The sequence below is a fragment of the Eriocheir sinensis genome, chromosome 40 (assembly GCF_024679095.1).
Source record: "Eriocheir sinensis breed Jianghai 21 chromosome 40, ASM2467909v1, whole genome shotgun sequence".
Taxonomy (NCBI): Eukaryota; Metazoa; Arthropoda; class Malacostraca; order Decapoda; family Varunidae; genus Eriocheir; species Eriocheir sinensis.
In genome coordinates this window covers 499,750-517,500 of record NC_066548.1, presented here as the reverse complement: position 1 = coordinate 517,500, position 17,751 = coordinate 499,750, and the positions used below count along the sequence as shown (strand labels likewise).

Here is a 17,751-nt window from a genome sequence, read left to right as displayed (position 1 = left end):
GGACAGCAGAAAAGAAAGAAAAACAAATACAAAGGAGTCACGTTCCCACCACCAACAGACTCCGGTAGCAATCACGTAAGCAGAGCGCAACGCATAGGGCGGCACGGCACTTTCACCCATGGAGGAGGAAGGACTGCTGCTGACGAGTAATACATAACAATATTCAACAAACGCAGCCATCGGTTATTCTCAGGCAGTGCGCCACCATCACCACCACCATCGCTGTCACTTTCGCTCCGTAGATGGTCATGTATACACGGACCCTGGCGATGCTGGTTTTAGATATACAGCTTTCCTCTGCGACCACCCCGAAGAAAGTGAGGAGGCGCTAGACCCCGCCCACCTCGTGTAGCTTAGGTTGGTATTCTCAGAAGCTTCCACCCCTCGCATCCAAAGGTCGAATAGAAGATCAGTCGGATTCTAACGAGTGTTATTTTAGGTTCATGGTACAAAAGAGTTATAAAACTAGCCATGGAAATGCCCAAAAAGCCTACGAAAGACCCTTGTCCCTGTCTGATGCACACCACGGTTCCTCAGAGCGCTGGTTTGCACCCTAGAAACTTGGTATATCAAAGCCAAGGAAGAGGAGAGGCTTTGGAGTATATAGTGATAGACGAAGAACCGGGTTACCACTTTACCATAACTGATACCGTAACTAATTACCAGCCTGCGGGAGTCATGATAATGAAAATAATGGTGATGAGGAGGAGAAGGAGAAGAAGGGAAAGAGCTATCTTCATGTATCATATTCGTTGCAGGTCTCATCGTGTGCCTTGCTTCCCTCTCCGTCCCGTCCCGTCCCGTCCCGTCCCGTCCTGTCCCTTCCACACCTCCACCTGCCTGCCTGCCGCCCCCGGACACCGCCGTCGTCACCCGTGAGTGTCACAACAAAGGCACACCACGCCTACTTTCCATCTTGCACAGTTTGTTTTTTTCTCTTTTCAAGTTTGCCTCTAACCTTACAATGTGCTCTCTTCACTGATAGTCTTGTTCTAGTTCAAAAGAGTTACATGTATTCCTCTTATGCCCACTCAGTGTTTCAGCATGATCTGTCTCTTAAAAGTCATTTGTCACTGTGCCACTGTGCCAAAGTCTATGTCTCGCCGCTTTTGCCGTCTCATGTGTGTACACAATCTATTACTCTTCCTGTTATATGCCTTGCTCCCTTGATAGGTTAAAGCTCAGTTCCTCAGCCAAATATTGTCAACGTGTTGCTCGGTCCTTGCTTATCAGTACGGTTTTTTTTTTTTTCAGGTCAATGCAGCCTCCAGCGACGCACTCGTAACATGGTGAGTCCCACCACGACCCTAGAGCGGTCGTTTCAAGAGCATCGTCTAAAGACAAGGTACTTTACCACACAAGTCTCCTGCCTTGACGTTTCCTCATCACAAAAACGTCCCCAACCACCATAAATTCGCGGAGTCTGCCTTTATTAAGGAACTCTCCAATCAGTGTCAACATCTGTGCGTCATTGTTATTGTCAGCAAAGAATAATTTCCACAGGAAACTTGGCCAATTTTCCCAGTAATTGAATTTACGCTCCCAAGCCCTCACGCACCACGTGTGTGCTCGTGCACACACACACACACACACACACACACACACACACACACACACACACACACACACACACACACACACACACACACAGTGGTAATCGAGGTGTTGTTTCAGACGTGCGGGAGCCAGGCCGCCATGGGTCAGGCAGCACATCTGGCGCTGCTGCTGCTGCTGCTGGCGCCCTGGGCCGCCATTGCCCACGCTCCGCAGCCGCCGCCCCCCGCGGGCCGGTGGGGCGCCGTGCGGGACGCCCCCTACCACGAGGCTCTGCCGGGGCCGCAGCGCCGCAACGCCAGGACTCTAGACCTTCAGGACCTCGCACTGCCGCTCACACCGTCCACCTCACTCACGCCGCCGCCGCCATCACCGCCACCATCCTCCCTCTCGCCGCCGCCGCCGTCTGCTGCCCCCCGCCGCCGCCCCTCGGAGCTAGTCTTACAACGCGACATCACGCCCACGGTTGTAGACGACTGGGCAGAGGACCTAGATGCCACCAGCGAGGAGGAGGACCTTGGCTTTATTCCTCCCTCCCTGCACCGAGGCCTCACGCCCGTGTCCCTGCCCGACCTCTCGGACGACCCCTTCTACCAGACCTCCAAGGTGGACGCCATCATCGAGCAGCTCAACCAGACGCGCATCGCCCTCACCGGCGGCGACGAGCAGGCGACCATCTCCCCGCAGGAGTACAACAGCATACTGACGCGGTGAGATGGATTAATAGATAGATAGATAGATAGATAGATAGATGGATAGATAGATATATTTTCTATAAGGGTACCAACATCGAACAATATAGTCAAGGTGGGACCTAACCAATGCCAGAAACACTTGATAACATTTCTAAAGATAAAATATCGTAAAGAAAAAGGAGAAGAACAAGAATAATCCAAAAACAAGACAGAACAGACTAAAACGCAAACAAGAATGAGAGCAAACAAGAGAAAACAAGACTCCACAGAACCCTTGATCATATACACACACAGCTGTCGTGAATCAGCCACCCGGTGGTGGTGGTGATGGTGGAAGACAGTAGTCACTCAGGGATGAAAGCCACCAACACCTGGAAGACCTAATAAGCTGCCTCGCCACCTTCAACACAGAGACGCTTTGTTTCACGCTGAGGGCTCGTGGGTGTCACGGTGGAAGGGAACATGTGCCTAAAAGAGTTGCGCCCATATACACCATTGTTTGGGCCGCGCCTCGCCCCGCCGTACTCTACTAACAAGGCATGGTATGGCGTGCGGTCTGGTGATTATGGGTTACACAGAACGGTAGCATGTCGAGTGTACCGTATCGTCACACGTCAAACAATTACTACCATAATCTCCCTGGCGCTTGACACGAATCATGAAACCCCGAGAATTACTTATTGTTATCATTACTATTTTGTTATTATCCTCCACACGGGTTTAGCCTCAACACAGCACAGTAGCATATTGAGTGTACCGTATCGCCAGACATCAGACAATTACTATACCATAAGAACGCAGGAACGCACAAGAGGCCCAGAGGCCTGTAGGCAGCCTGAAACTTGACCTTAAGCTCCCGTGTCCCGTACCCCACCCTAAACCTAATATCCCCATCCATGAATATTCTAGTTTTTTTTTGAATGTGACATTGGCACTCACTCACCACATGACTGCGCTAAGCCTATTCCACTCCACCCACCACCTAACTGTTAGTAAACCAATTTTGTGTATGTCCCTGTTAATTCTTAATTTATCCGCTTTAAACTTCGCGTCTCCCTGGCGCTTGGCACGAATCATGAAACCCCGAGAATTACTTATTATTATCATTACTGTTCTGTTATTATCCTACATACGGGTTTAGCCTCAACACAGCACAGTAGCATATTGAGTGTACCGTATCGCCAGACATCAGACAATTACTATACCATAATCTCCCTGGCGCTTGGCACGAACCATGAAACCCCAAGAATTACTTATTATATCATTTTTTCAAGAGGAGAGTATCAAGACACTTCTCCACTCGGAAGTAACCTTTCTCCTGCCCTATCTTCTTTTTTTCTTGTTTTGTCGGAGCGGCGTATAGCGGGGATGTTTTTGTTGATGTTTGTGTTTTGGGGTCCTTGAGATGCCTCCCTTGCTGTAAAAAAAATATCAGGATCATTATTAAGCGTTCCTTCACACAGGTTCAGCCTTGACGCCCTGCAAGCCACGCAGATAGCGGAGCGGCTGGGGCTAGCGGGGTCGGGCGTGGCGCAACTGGAGGCTGACCTGAGGCTTGGCGGCGATCTTCAGGGCCCCGGCGGACCTGAGGATCGACCCAAGGCCCTCCCGCTGGGTCGCAACACTCGCACCACGGCTCCACACAGGGGGGCGCCGCCGCCATCCTCCGGTAGGTAGCATATAAATAAATAGAAATCTAGGTGCATTGTCGTTTATCCTCTGAGTTCAGTTGAGGATCGGAGAGATGGCCTTTGAAACGGACTCCCTTTTGTGTGTTTTTTTCTTGTTTATTATTGTAGGCATAATTCGTTGTTTCTTCTTCTCTAAAACTCGCATATGTTTCACTGCCATCTTGTCTATTTATCTGCCAAAGGGTGTAAGTTCGCTGTCCACTTTTTGAGTATGGGTAAGGGTACGTCTATCATAAGGAACACCATCAGTATCTGGGAGGATTAAAGCCACTCGAGGAAAAGAGGCCCATCTAGGAATAACATCAATTGGCTTTTGTGGATGCTTTCGTGGTAGTCACGCATGTTCCTCCCCAAAACAGGGCTTTCAGTGGCCACAAAACAACTATGGCCCTATGAGGCAGATGGTTTTACTGGTGGAGACTTTGTAGTGGCGTTGGTAGTAGTTCTAACCAGTGCATATCCCGAACAGGGCTCTCAGTTGCCACCAGACGGATCTTCTTGGGCGACCCGACGCTGTGCTACACGGGCACCTGCGAGTTCTTCCTCATGTGCTGGCTCGGCGGCGGCCTCATAGACGGGGGCTGCGGCGGCTTCCTCTTTGCCTGCTGCTCGAGACCCAACCAGCGGGGACAGCGAGGACACCAGACGTACCGAGACGACAGCATCGGCCTCATCCCCGTCGACTACGGACCCATCAGGAACGACCAAGGTTCGACTAGAAGACAACACCCCATCCCATTTTTTGCCTACTTTTTCTCCTCACACGCTTAGGGGACACGACAAATCCCATCCACCTTGCCATTTCTCCTTTCCTACATTTTGCTAGCCTTACCCCACCTCCCTTCTTCTCTCCCTCCATCCCTTCTTCCTCTCACACCCCTCACGCCTCTCCCTCTCCCTGGCAGGCTGCGGTCTCAGTGTCAGCAGTCGCCTCACCGCCCAGCGAAGGATCGTGGGCGGGACGGAGGCTGGCTTTGGCTCCTTTCCGTGGCAGGTGAGTGTCTCCCTGTGTCACGCCCTTCCCCGCTGCTCCCTAAACTGACCTTCACTTCTTGGCACATTCCATATTACCCTTAAGCTAGTTCTGCACCGCCTATCAATTTATCTTACGCCTCTAACTTGATTCCAGTTACCTAGGCTGCTCATTTGATTATACTGTGCTATACTGACTGTGTTTTCTGTTGTATTTCTCATGTGTGGCTGATTTGACTTAACCTAACGGATACTACTGCTATTTTAAACCAAAAGAGCATTACTAGTTGACTAAATCCATCATCTATCTAAGACTGATACAATGAACCCTGAAACCCAACGAGAGATTAAGAATGCTAACAATGATGATGATGATGTAGAGTGACTGACTAAGACTAGCAAATAACCTAATGTATTTAATCTTTGTTGTTGTTGTTGAGAGAATGAGAGAGAGAATAAGATAAGAGTGAATGAGAGAATGAGAGAGCACCTTCAAGCATTCCTTCCCCTTACATCATTGTGCACTGCTATGACTCGCTATAAGACACTCTCTAGACCGCCGGCAGCTGAGGACTGAGAGGCAGCAGACAGACATGGACCAGCCGAGCCGACATGCACCTCCCTTCACCCTGACCTGAGGACCCGCTAGCCAGGGACACGAGAGCTTACAATGCGTGCAAACTTGAACTGAGAGAACGAACTAACTGGTGGTGTGCCTCTTAATGGAATTCTGGTGTTACTTAGTGAACTTTTAGCCCTAGAGAAGAGTTACATAGTACTGTTATTGTGTATTCTCTCTTTTACTTAGTCTGAGGACCCGCCAGACTTGTATATGACTTACTACATATAATACGGACATAGTGGACTGGGAAGATGATGGTGTGACTTAATTGAACTGTCAGTCATAGAGAAGAATGATTGCTATTGTTATTCCTTCTTCTTTAGCTCAGTTTTTAATCAGTGGACTTTTTTTTATAGTTGTGGACCGAGTTTGTTTATTATCTTTGTGGGTCTTGGCAAGGTTTTGAGTCTACACGAAGGGAACCTATTTTGATAACCTCATCTTTGCCTTTATTTACTAGAGCTAGACTAATGCAGGGATTCCTTAAACCAATCACTTGCTGACTGTGATATTCTCCCTAACAATACCCTTCACCATTGCTAAAAGAGGACAGCATTAACTTTATTATATCATGGACTAGTTTACTTGGGATCAACTGTATTAGTATTCCTCTTGTTGACAGTACTCTTCAGCATTATCTAGTGTAGCTCAGAGGCACAAGGCTGCATGACAGTTCCTAGACAACCTGGTGAGGGATAGAGTACTAGGACAACTTTATATTTACCTACCTAAGCATATCCGTGACAAACTTAAACCTTACCGTGACAAAACTTTACTTCCTGCACCGCAACGCACCACCAGATTCTCCTCAATTTATTTTTTCCACTTCCCTTCCCTTCCCCGCCCCCCTCCCCTGACCTCCCCGTGCCCCCTAGGCCTACATCCAGATCGGGACGAGTCGCTGTGGCGGGTCCCTCATCAACGAGTACCACGTGGTCACCGCCGGGCACTGCGTCGCCAGGTAAGCCAACGCAACCCAGCACCGCCCACCCTTGTCCAGTCTAAGGTTCATATTCTGAAACCTTCCGGCGCCCAAGCACACATGTTTGACAAGGCTTTCGTGGGAGTTTGGGCATTTCAAGGGGTAGCTTTATGACCCTTCTGGTAGTGTGACTCTTTTTCTGTACCATGAACCTAAAAACACTCATTAGAACCCGACTGATTTCTTTCTCAGCCTTTGGAAATGGTTGATGTGAGGAGTGGAAGCGTCTGAGAATATCGACCTGAGCCTATGGACCCCTATTTGGAAAGGCTCTCCTGCAGGTTGTAGAATGGTTGCTTCATGAGCCTAGCGGTAGTTTTCGGAGGTTTCTACTTTCTATATACGCCTTAAAAGGGAAACACACTCATAAGAACTTGACTAATCTTCTCCATAACCCGGAAAGATATTGATAGTGACAACCCGACGCGTCTGAGAGTAAAGTCTTAGGTCGGATAGAATGTCAGACGCTTTCCCCCCTCACATAAACTATTCCAAAGTCAACAAAGAAGATCAGTCGGGTTCTCATGAGTGTTTTTTTAGGTTCATGATACAAAAGAAGGGCCAAACTACCTCTAGGATCATAAAACTACTCCTGGAAATGCACAAAGCTCCTACGAAAACCTTGTCAAATATGTCTGCTTTGACCCCGAGGTGTTCAAGAACATGACCCTTAGCTCTTAACCCGTCCCTCCCTGCCCCGCCCAACCTCACCCGCCCAGATTAGAGAAAGTTGGGCCGTGCCTGTCCGAGCCAAGCGTCCAGGGTCGAGGCGCCGGCAGACCCCCCGCTGATACACAAAAAATTAACAAGTCATGACTCGGGAAAAAGAAAAAGTGATGATTCACCGGTGTGACTCCTGAAAGAATGTGTATTTGAGCCGTACGGTTCGGTAAATAAAAGGTTAATTCGCTTGGCTATAACAGTGAAAGTTGGCTTAATTTTACAGATCACGATTAAAAGATATATGTAGTTTCGTGACCCGGGGAAAATAAAATGTAAATATATATCTTTTCCCCGCCTGGCTGTAAAGAACGCAGTATATTCATGAAGCGTTCAATGAAAGAACCATCAAATAAGCTCCTCTTTCTTAGTCTTCTTTACTTCCTTTCTTTGCTCGTTTTTTTCCGTATAGTAGTTATCACGACGGCCGAGACTCGCATACGACTCCTACCCACGACATCATCATCACGGGAACCGTCTCCTCGCAGCGTATATCCAAGGTAGCTTTACACGTCAGGTCAACCCTGCCACCCAGACCGAGCCACTAGCAACCTAAAACTCTTTCCGAATAAGCTTGGAGGTCATCTGACGGATCTTTGAGAACGGCTGAAACCTCACTTCACACGCGGGAGGCGGAACACAACCCCTGACAGACATCCGGTACCCATTCACCGCTGGGTGGACACGGGCAGGGCACGGATTAAAGGAGACTGTCCGTCCGTCTCCACTCCGCCCTGGAATCGAACCCGGGACCTCTCCGTTGTGAGGCGAGCGTGCTAACCGCTCCACTATATTGCGTGTGGTGTGGTGTGGTGTAGTGGTGGTGGTGGTGGTGGTGTGGTGTGTATGTGTGTGTGTGCAGTGGAGAGGAGAGAACACCAAGCTATGAATATACAAAGCAATGAAAGGTTAGCGAGGTCGGGACAACTTTTTACGTGGCTCAGGTTAACACAAGGATAATACAACCAAGCCTGTGTGCCGGTGAGTGTCGTTACCCGCGCCAAGCTTTCTTTTCCTCGGCCTTTCTCGTCGCTAGCAGGACAGGTAGTGAGTAGAAAGTCTAGGCGCCGGCTGACGTGGAGGTGGGGGAGTGCACGAACTATAGTGATTACGAATTAATATTAAGAAACATCCATGTCAACAAAAGATTTATGTCCGCCCGTCTCGACTATGAGGCTTCGTCCGTCCTCCGTCCCGTCCGTCTTAACACAGCGATCGCCGTACAGCTTCGTCCTTCCTCTCTCTCTGCCTCAGTTTCTCAATTTTTCTGTCTCTCTCAGGGCACGGCCTCACCAGATTCGTGTCACCCTCGGCGACTACGTGCTCAACTCTGAACGCGAGCCTCTCCACCCTCTCGTGTTCGGCGCTACAGACATCAAAGTGAGTTTCTACCTCTTTTTATTTATACTCCAAAGTTTTCATCGTCTTCAGTTCTGCATTACCTCTCCTCGACGTCACTCAACCCTCATTCTAGGCTATTCCCATCTATAACTATCCACTAGTCCATTCAACAAGCCTTTCCCTATTCATCGGTCAACCTACCAAGCCTTCTCCTACCTACCAATTGATCTACCAAGACTTTCCCTATGCACCAATCCATCCACCAAGCGCCATTCTTTCAATCCGTTTCTATCCAGCCGAATTTAATGTTAGTACCTTTTTTTTTATTCACTCTCTACACCTCCATGACTCGTTCCACATCCCAAGTCCTTTCCTTTCCCTTAAAATGCCACTTTCTAGACCCCAATGTATCCCTTTTTCAAGTATATGCAACCCCTGACTCTCCCATCCTCTACCGTACATCCGAATTTTAAGTTAACGTCCCTTTACATCCCTTGAGGCATCTCCATGACTCGTCCAACACCCTAGATTATTTCCTTTACTTTAATAACCCACTTTATTTACTTCACTGCTCTCCTTTTTACTTATATACACCCCCTGACCCTCCCATTCTTTCAGGTTCACCCGAATTTTAAGTTCACGCCCCAAGCTGACCGATACGACGTTGCAGTGATCACCCTCGACCAACCCGTCCACTACCAGCCTCACGTCCAGCCGATCTGCCTCCCCGAGAAGGGCACGGACTGGCTTGGCAGCTACGGGTGGGCGGCTGGCTGGGGCGCCCTGCAGTCTGGTAAGAACGACTCACCTCCATTAGTTATGTCACAGCCTCACACTCTTATGCTTCCCTTCTTATCTATGCTCAAGTGCCTTCTACCTCCTGTCTCATCCACATCCTCCTGACTCCTTTTCCTCTTCTACTGCCCTGCTTCACTCTATGCCCTCCTACCTCCTAGCTCCTCTTCCTCTTCCTTTTCTACGGCCCTGCCTCCTCCTCCTCCCCACCACGCCGCCACGCTTTCCTTCTCCTGAATCCCCTCGCTTTCTATCTTTTCCTCCTCTTCTTTCTCTACGACCCTGCCTCACCCTCCCTACTCTTCCAGGCTCACGGCTCCGTCCCAAGACCTTGCAGGTGGTGGACGTGCCCATCCTCGACTCGCGGCTGTGCGAGGACTGGCACCGGCAGAAAGGCATCAACGTTATAATCTACGACGAGATGATGTGTGCCGGGTGAGTGAGCGCTCTCTGTCTCGGTCTCTTTCCTTCTCTTTCTGTACCTATCTATCACTCGAGCTAGAGCAGCAATAGACATAAAATACGTACGTGGTAGTACACTTCGCGAAAAAAATGACACTTAAAGGGTATTTTTTTGTGTGTGTGTATCAGATCTCGGTATTATAATACGTGATCTTCATTCGGCGAGGTCTTCTTCACCTCATCTTAGCACTGCTATGCACACACGTCTTGGGGGATTCATATAGAGCGGCGTTTTGTGATCACGGAGCTCAGGCATATATTATTAATCTCGTAACATTCTAATATTACTTTTTTTTTACTACTACTGCTGATATTACTACTTATGATGGTAATGGTTCTGATGCTAGTGCAAGAGGTAAAACAATAATAATAATAATAATAATAATAATAATAATAATAATAATAATAATAATAATAATAATAATTAGTAATAATAATAATAATTGGTAGCAGTAGTAGTAGCAGTTGCAGTAACGCGAACATTGGCAATCATAACCACATACCTGCGTGCCGGAGGATAATCTAAGCCTGTCGTCCCGCCGCGCAGGTACAGTGACGGGGGCAAGGACTCCTGCCAGGGCGACTCCGGCGGGCCGCTCATGATACAGGAGAGCGGCCGATGGTTCCTGGCTGGCATCGTCTCGGCGGGCTACTCCTGCGCCCAGAACAAGCAGCCAGGTGAGAGATTGTAGTGGTGGAAGGGAAGGAAGGGGGTACTGTGTGTGGGGGTGAAGGGGTTCGTAGTGGAGGGGAAGAAAATGGGGTGGAATGTGTGTGTGTGTGTGTGTGTGTGTGTGTGTGTGTGTGTGTGTGTGTGTGTGTGTGTGTGTGTGTGTGTGTGTGTGTGTGTCAAAAAGTATAGTAATAACCACAGGCGTACGGGAGCCTTCTCATCTGAGAGGGGCTGAACTCTTGTTTGCCCGAAAAATGTCTGTTTGCCCGAATAATGTTTTGCCTGTAAAAAAATAAATGTTAGACTGTTACGATGGCTACTCTCCCCGAAATATCTGCAGCCCCCCAGCCCCCCCGGCTCGTACGCCTATGGTAACACAAATAATGATAATGATAGACTAAAAATAATAATAATAATAATAATAATAATAATAATAATAATAATAATAATAATAATAATAATAATAACAATAATAATGAAAATGATGATATTGATGATGATAAGATGGCGATTTCACGATGGCTGCCTCCCGCAATCGTTCTTCTGGGAGCCAACAAAACAGACATTCACAGCATCTTCCCCTTCTCTCCCACGCAGGTATCTACCACAAGGTGTCGTACACGTCTGACTGGATATCGTGGGCTGCCAGCACCTGAGCGGCAGCCTTGACGCTCACGGCCCAGAACAAACAAGTGGCTGATCACGTTACAGGCGCTGAATGGCCGCTAGGAATGAAAAAAGAAAGAAGACAAGACTAAGCGAGTGGCTGATCACGACTGGGTGCTGAATGGCCGCCTGGAATGAAAAATAAAGAAGGGAGAGACGAATATACAATTGGTTGATCATGGCTGGGTACTGATTGGCCGCTAGGAATGAAAACAAGAAGATAGAGAAGAATACACAAGTGGCTGATTATGCCTGAGCTCTGAATGGCCGCTTGAAGTGTTCGCAAGTGGAAAATATGAAGGAAAACAAGAATATCATGGTTGAATGCTTCGTGTGTAAGGACAGACAAGTGGCTCGTCACGGCTGGACGCTGACTGGCCGCTGCGAGTGTCATTTTCCTAATACTGTGATAATGTCTAATCTTATCGTGATTATTGCAGGCATGGGTGCATGATCGTTAATTTGACTCAGATACTACAGTTAAGACATGTATCAAAGCATTACCAAACATTTCGTCTGATATATGGAAGGGTTAAGATTTTAGCCCAACATGTTATACGCTGGCGAGGTCCATGCAGCGAGCCTCCGGAAAATAGCCGCGGCACTTCACTACATAGCTGTTGTTCTTGTGAAACTCTCGACAGTGATGGTGACAAGTGACGCGGGTGGCAGTGGCGGTGGTGGCGAAACTTTCCGTGGGACATTTTCTGTACAGTGTGAGAGGTGTCTTGGCACAGCATTCTCACTACGCCTCTCCACCTGACTGACGCAAGAGCGAGTCCCGGTGACTACGGTTGGGCAACGCCCCTAAAGTGATAACAACCCTCCCAACCAGTGTGTCCATAACCACCACCTCGGGTTCCTTACGCTAGCCAGTAACTCCGCTGTCTGGAACAATCGCTGACCACCATAACCAACTCTCAGGTTGACGTCTACCAAGTGTTGTTGTTGCTTTGTTTGTGAGTGATTGTCCTTCTGTTTGTGTTGTTTTCTTGTTAATAATGTCCGCGGGCGGGTCCCGTGGCAGTGCATGTGTACTTCGTTGTATATGATGTATATATCATATTTTATATAAATATTATACTTTTAAGAAAAGGCTGGCTTTGTTTTTATTGTTAGTCCCTAGCGCCCTAACATTGTTTAATTTAATTAAGGTAGAAACATGGTTGAAATTGTTTATCAGATGTGGATGAATTAAACGAAGTGATTGATATCATATGGGCCGTATTTCAAGTCCAATCCGAGAATTTTCGGGTCCCTACAAAGGTCGATTTAAATTTAATAACAAAGTCTGATCATAGTATGCTTGCCCTGTTTGTTTCAACCAAACTACGTTTATTTTTCGCACGAAGGTATCACGTTCACGGAAGGGTCGTGTGGGACCAGACACAGGGCGAGAGAGGGACCCTGGATGAATGTCACGCTATATTACTTAAAGTTGTTGACAGGAGGGGATTGCAGTCTAAACCACTCCCTTGGCGTAGTCGTAGAGCACAACCCAGACCAAGACCAAAATTTGTTTACATCAAGATTTATCCACACAGGGCCTGGCCTAACCACCCCCTCAAACGTTAAAGAATTAGCCCCATGAAAACACCCAACAACAACAAACGTTAAAGAAGAAGGACACAGACATCACCCGCCTGAGCATGGGTCACAGACGCCTCAACGCCCACCACAGCAACTCACCATGGCTCGGCCCCACACTGGCCATGGTGCCCCACACACCAGAACACTTCCTGCTTCGCTGCCCAAGACGCCTCTCCCTCCGCACCAGGCTCAAAGCATCCCTTGCCAGGCACAGCATCCACAAGCCAACGCCAGAGGACTGCTGGGCGGCGACACCCTCAGCCCCAACACTGCCCTCCACGCCCTCAAGTGTACACAGACCTTCCTGCAGAAGTCCCGGTAACTCGACGGGCTGAGGGGCACATCTACACATCAACAACAGTCATGCACACACACATTGCTATCCAGACTGGCAACACATTAAAATGGCATTACATCCATCACAAGGTGAGGATGAAGACATCAGTGTTCGGTAATATAAAATTAGGAAATTAATTGGGTTAATATTCACAAAATGGAGAGGCTGTTCACTGGGCAGCAGCTCAGTGAATGTTGAGAAATTTTGCCACTCCAGCAAATTGGAAGGTGACAGGTTCCTATCTAAGAGGCAATAAGTTGTTATTTTTGCAGCCGTTCAACTCTATTTTTGTGGTGATAGGTCACTATTAGCGGCAGTTGATATACCGTTCATTAGGATAAGGTAGGGTTCTGTTAGTTTATGAATAATTCTTAACTACTTAAATGGTTAAATTCACCTGCTTGGAGGGACCCTGGCATTGGTGTCTCATTGCTAACCTTGGTTGATATTTTAGCCTCTTAGTATTGAGAAAATTTCTATTAGTCAGTACTTAAACTTATAAAAGTCAGTTTAGTTCCATGGGTATGTTGATATTATCTTCTTGAAGGCAAAATACTCGGAGGAAAGCCTCCAGAATGTACAATGCAGTTGCATTTATAAGTGAAAATGCTGATTAACTCTTGCACTTACAATATGTTCAGCCAAAATAAAATTATGCAGCAGTAATTGTAGATTTACTGCCACACTTTTGTACTATAATTTGTCTTTTCAGAGGATGATTGGCCACTTGAGTCATTGCTGCTGCTGATCAGTGTCTACAAAGAACACGTCCATCTGTTTAATAGGTACGCTGGCAAGAGAAAAAAGATCCGTGGCGCTATGTTTCTGTGGCCATGGCAGAAAATTATTTAAGTGAAGCTTACAGCAAAAAGACAAGTAGCTACTCACTTTGCATCAGTCAACTAGTCCATACTTATGAGAAAAAGGATTTTCATGTTCTTCGAGATCATAAATCACTAATTAGTTATATACATTGTAAACATATACTGATCTTACAGATATTTAGATATGGATGGATATGAGCCATGTGACAAGAGCTAGCCAGAGTGGCCCTTCTTCCCCAGTGTGGACGACCCTATGGCCGGCAGTCCAATTGTGTGTCCCCCCTGCATAATGTCTACATTTCCTGGAGGTATAAGTAGGGTTGCAAAGGGCGGGAAAGTTTCTGGAAAAATAGAAACTTTACAAGGAAAGTTTATGGGAATTTTCAGGGCCCGGGAATTTTCGGGAATTTTCCAATTTTTCACGTGTGTTTTAATAAAAAAATAATTCTAGTTAAAATCAATATTAATTAAAAGTTTTAAGCAATAAAACTTTTATTTCCAATAAGTTAGCTTAAGTTTCAGGAACTTTCAAACATATATCCAGACACCTATACCATAAATTAATTAAGAAAGCCTTTGCTGTGTTATATAGAAAGTCTCATTTAGTAAGGATAAATAGATGATTTTTCTGAGTCAAGACATATGGTAAACATTAAGCTAAGTTTAGGGCATCTTCAAACAATAGGTTACAGATTATGGCACAAAATAACAAAGAATGACCTCACTCAGTCAGTAAGGAAGCATATATGATTTTTCTGAGTCAAGACATATGGTAACTTTGTGATTTTGTTAGGTTTGGGGTGTCTTTTAACATATGATAGCCAGCAACTTGGTATAAATCAACAAAGAATAACCTCATGTTACAAAGAATGACCTCACTTTGTTGTATAGAAAGTCTCCTTAGCAAGGAAGCATATATGAATTTTCCGAGTCAAGACCTAGAGTAACTGTTCGGCGTTTTGTTAGGTAAGTTAGGGTATCTTCAAACTCATGATAGCCAGCACTTTATGGTATAAATCAACAAAGAATGACCTCACTCTGTTGTATAGAAAGTCTCATTAGTAAGGAAGCATATATGAATTTTCTGAGTCAAGACCTAGGTTTTTTATTTTTTTTTATTTTTTATTTTTAAGTTGCCTATTGCGCCGGTAGGCATCTTCCGGGTGGGGACCATGTAGGCATCTTCCGGGTGGGGCCTGATGGTCGGCCCAAGGCTTCTTCCAGGTGGGGCCTGATGGTCGTCCCAGCCCGTTCTGGCGCAGGCGAGTGTTTATAGTGGCGCCGCCTTGCATTGGCTCATGCTGCCCCCAGGAACTCTTTCTTGATTCGCTTGGACGGCTTCCTCTAGAGTCCAGGTTGATGGGTGGTCTTCAGGACAGCATGTGGGTAGTTTTAAGCCACTCGGCGGTGACTGAAAAATCAGAGCGGTAGCGTGAGGATTCGAACCCGCGTCGTCCATCACGCGGCGAATGTGGGTCCAGTACGCTACCAGTTCGGCCACCACCTACCCATGAGTAATTTTTTCAGTTAAGCAGTTATTCCTTAGGTAGTAATACTGCCACACCTAATGAGCCATTGAGGACAGTATTTACATTGGTTAACGGTTTATTTACAGAGGTGGTGCAACAGAATCCTGCAAAGCAAAAGAAGACTTCACACATGTTTGAGACCAACAACCCGTCATCCACCCCTTGTGAACGAGAAGCACAGCTGGAACCCAACCATGAACAAAACCCATCTGTGTCACCACCCAGCCATCACCCAGGCCCACCAGAGCCCTATCCCACCCATGAGCCCATCCCTAGCAGCACAACAGGGAATGAAAATATTAATGTGTCACTAGCTTTAAAATTCTAGGGAAGAAAAGTGTGAATATAAGCCACTCCATTGGTTTCAAGCATTCTTAAAGAAACAAAGGGAGAGGATAGACACACATTGAGCTACAGAAAATATTGCTGCAAGAAGCTAGAGTGAAAAACAGATTCTGAGAAGGCTTACTGGATCTCTTGGATCCTCAAAGGGGTAGCCAGCAGTTAGTGTTTAACTCCATAGCTACCTTAAAATACAGCAAGTGGTGGGCACGGTTCCTTTAACCACTAATTAATGAAGCAAACTTAGCATTTCTGTTAATGTTGGAAAGTGTTAGTGGATCAATATCTTCTACTATATTTAGTTTTGCTAACTGAAATTCACTAACAAAACTCATACATATTTATTCCTGTCAGCTGTGTGTGTGTCCCCAACAGTCAGTCAGGCACGCTATTGGCTGACTACATGCAAATGTGACAGAACATGATAGGTCAAGGCAGCAACAGCTGAGCAGAATTTTGTATTATGCACTTTTGAGTTCAGTTCCCTTAAGACGTCATAATGTAGTCTTACAGTGTCTGCAACAGCAGCATACGTTAGCGCTTATCATTGTGGAAACTGAAAGATATTTTTGTTCCACTTAGGTTATTGGGCCTGTTGAGGAGCCTGTATCAACTGTGGGTAAGGCAGAGGTTTCTCAGACTGAGGAGAGTGAGGGCCAGGAGTCTCAGAATCTGTGTCCCTGCCTGGAAGACTACTTTGTCATTAAGTCAAGGGATTAGAGGAACACTAACCTCTTGCACTGACAGTGCATCATGTATGTACCAGCCCAAGGAGACCAACATTAAGAGACAGGCAGCAATCCTTGCACGGGAAGCTGTAGCATTAGCTTTTCTAAATTTTTTGGAGAGTTCGTAGTTTAGTGTTAGCAAGGATAACTTTTTAGTTATTGGATTACCAGGTAGCAAAGATGAGCTTTCAGTTAGTTGTGCCCACCACTGGTTACGGCAGACTCACTGAATGGTTTGGAGGGAGGAGAATGGAGAAAATGAATGCATCTTGTCTGCGAGACAAACATAAGGAAAGGCATTGAAGATTACATGATATCCTTTTAGAAATTGATGAGGAAATTCATCAATTCAGAATTCAGTTTTTCACTCTAGCTTCTTGCAACAATATTTTCTGTAGCTCAATGTGTGTCCATCCTCTCCCTTTTGTTTCTGTTAGCTACTGAAAGACGGCACAATATTATGGAGGCACATTTTCAGCATGGAAGGGGCAGGAGAACAGTTACTAATGCAGGAGGTCATTAGGCAGAGTATGGGAGTGAGTGTATGCCATTATGGGCTGGATGTTGTGAAGTAACCCAAGAATCTGTCAAATCATGAAGTTTCACACAGCACTAAAGACTGTATTGTTAATCAAGAGGCATTAGGCCTCAGTAAAGTTATTAATAAGGCTTTATAAATTATAAAGCTTGCTATATGATTAAGAACTGTATAGCACGGGTCAAGAACTTTAAGGTAATGTGCCTTTGATATAGTTTCTCATCACAAACACATGTTGAACAGCTCAAGGCTGCCTATATACTGCCAGCTGCTGTTGTAACTTGAAGCTTTGTATTAGCAGTGAGGTGGGCAGTTTGGACCAGTGACTGTTGCTTCATCTGCTTCATGAACCTTGTGACCACTGGACAGGCGAGCAATAAAAATGACCACAAAGTGACATTCTGGTATAGAAAACCAAATTAAACTACTAATGGTTGGTTAAAATCCTGATTAGTATAGGACCAGAGCAACAGTTGTTTAGATTGATTTTTTGTATATTCTAGGCCTTAAATACTTAGTTTTTATAAAAAGGGTAAATCCTAAGGAAATATATAGCAAAAAAATAAAAATAAATCCCTAGAAGTCAGGATATTTATCCAACACTCTTACAGAGTCACACTTGGAATAGATTCACTAATACTAACCATATAAAAATAGTTTGGTATGGACATTTAATAAGAGATTCTGAGC

At 46.2% G+C, this 17,751-nt stretch overlaps 1 protein-coding gene and 1 long non-coding RNA gene across 3 annotated transcripts in view; one reads left to right on the top strand and one right to left on the bottom strand.

The window, feature by feature from the left end:
* The window catches only part of LOC127009157 (uncharacterized), a 43,934-nt gene extending 26,476 nt beyond the window's left edge, over positions 1-17,458 (top strand). Inside the window, exons 2-17 of one of the 2 annotated variants that reach the window (XR_007761682.1) lie at positions 759-875; positions 1,255-1,289; positions 1,675-2,264; positions 3,713-3,918; positions 4,410-4,649; positions 4,846-4,934; positions 6,410-6,495; positions 8,517-8,616; positions 9,196-9,370; positions 9,681-9,807; positions 10,382-10,512; positions 11,105-12,132; positions 12,718-13,189; positions 13,813-13,885; positions 14,099-14,232; positions 15,540-17,458. Coding sequence is in view for 1 of the 2 variants with exons in the window: in XM_050881942.1 (XP_050737899.1) it covers positions 1,287-1,289; positions 1,675-2,264; positions 3,713-3,918; positions 4,410-4,649; positions 4,846-4,934; positions 6,410-6,495; positions 8,517-8,616; positions 9,196-9,370; positions 9,681-9,807; positions 10,382-10,512; positions 11,105-11,163 (1,806 nt within the window). In the remaining variant the exon portion in view is untranslated. Of the gene's footprint in view, positions 1-758; positions 876-1,254; positions 1,290-1,674; positions 2,265-3,712; positions 3,919-4,409; positions 4,650-4,845; positions 4,935-6,409; positions 6,496-8,516; positions 8,617-9,195; positions 9,371-9,680; positions 9,808-10,381; positions 10,513-11,104; positions 12,272-12,717; positions 13,190-13,812; positions 13,886-14,098; positions 14,233-15,539 lie in introns of those variants that run through there. The other variant, XM_050881942.1, reaches the window with a different exon arrangement.
* LOC127009158 (uncharacterized) lies at positions 14,574-15,093 on the bottom strand. The gene is made up of 2 exons (XR_007761683.1): positions 15,021-15,093; positions 14,574-14,862 (listed from the first exon to the last, which is right to left on the bottom strand). It is a non-coding gene; the product is annotated as an uncharacterized LOC127009158 (long non-coding RNA).
* Positions 17,459-17,751: the final 293 nt, after the last annotated feature.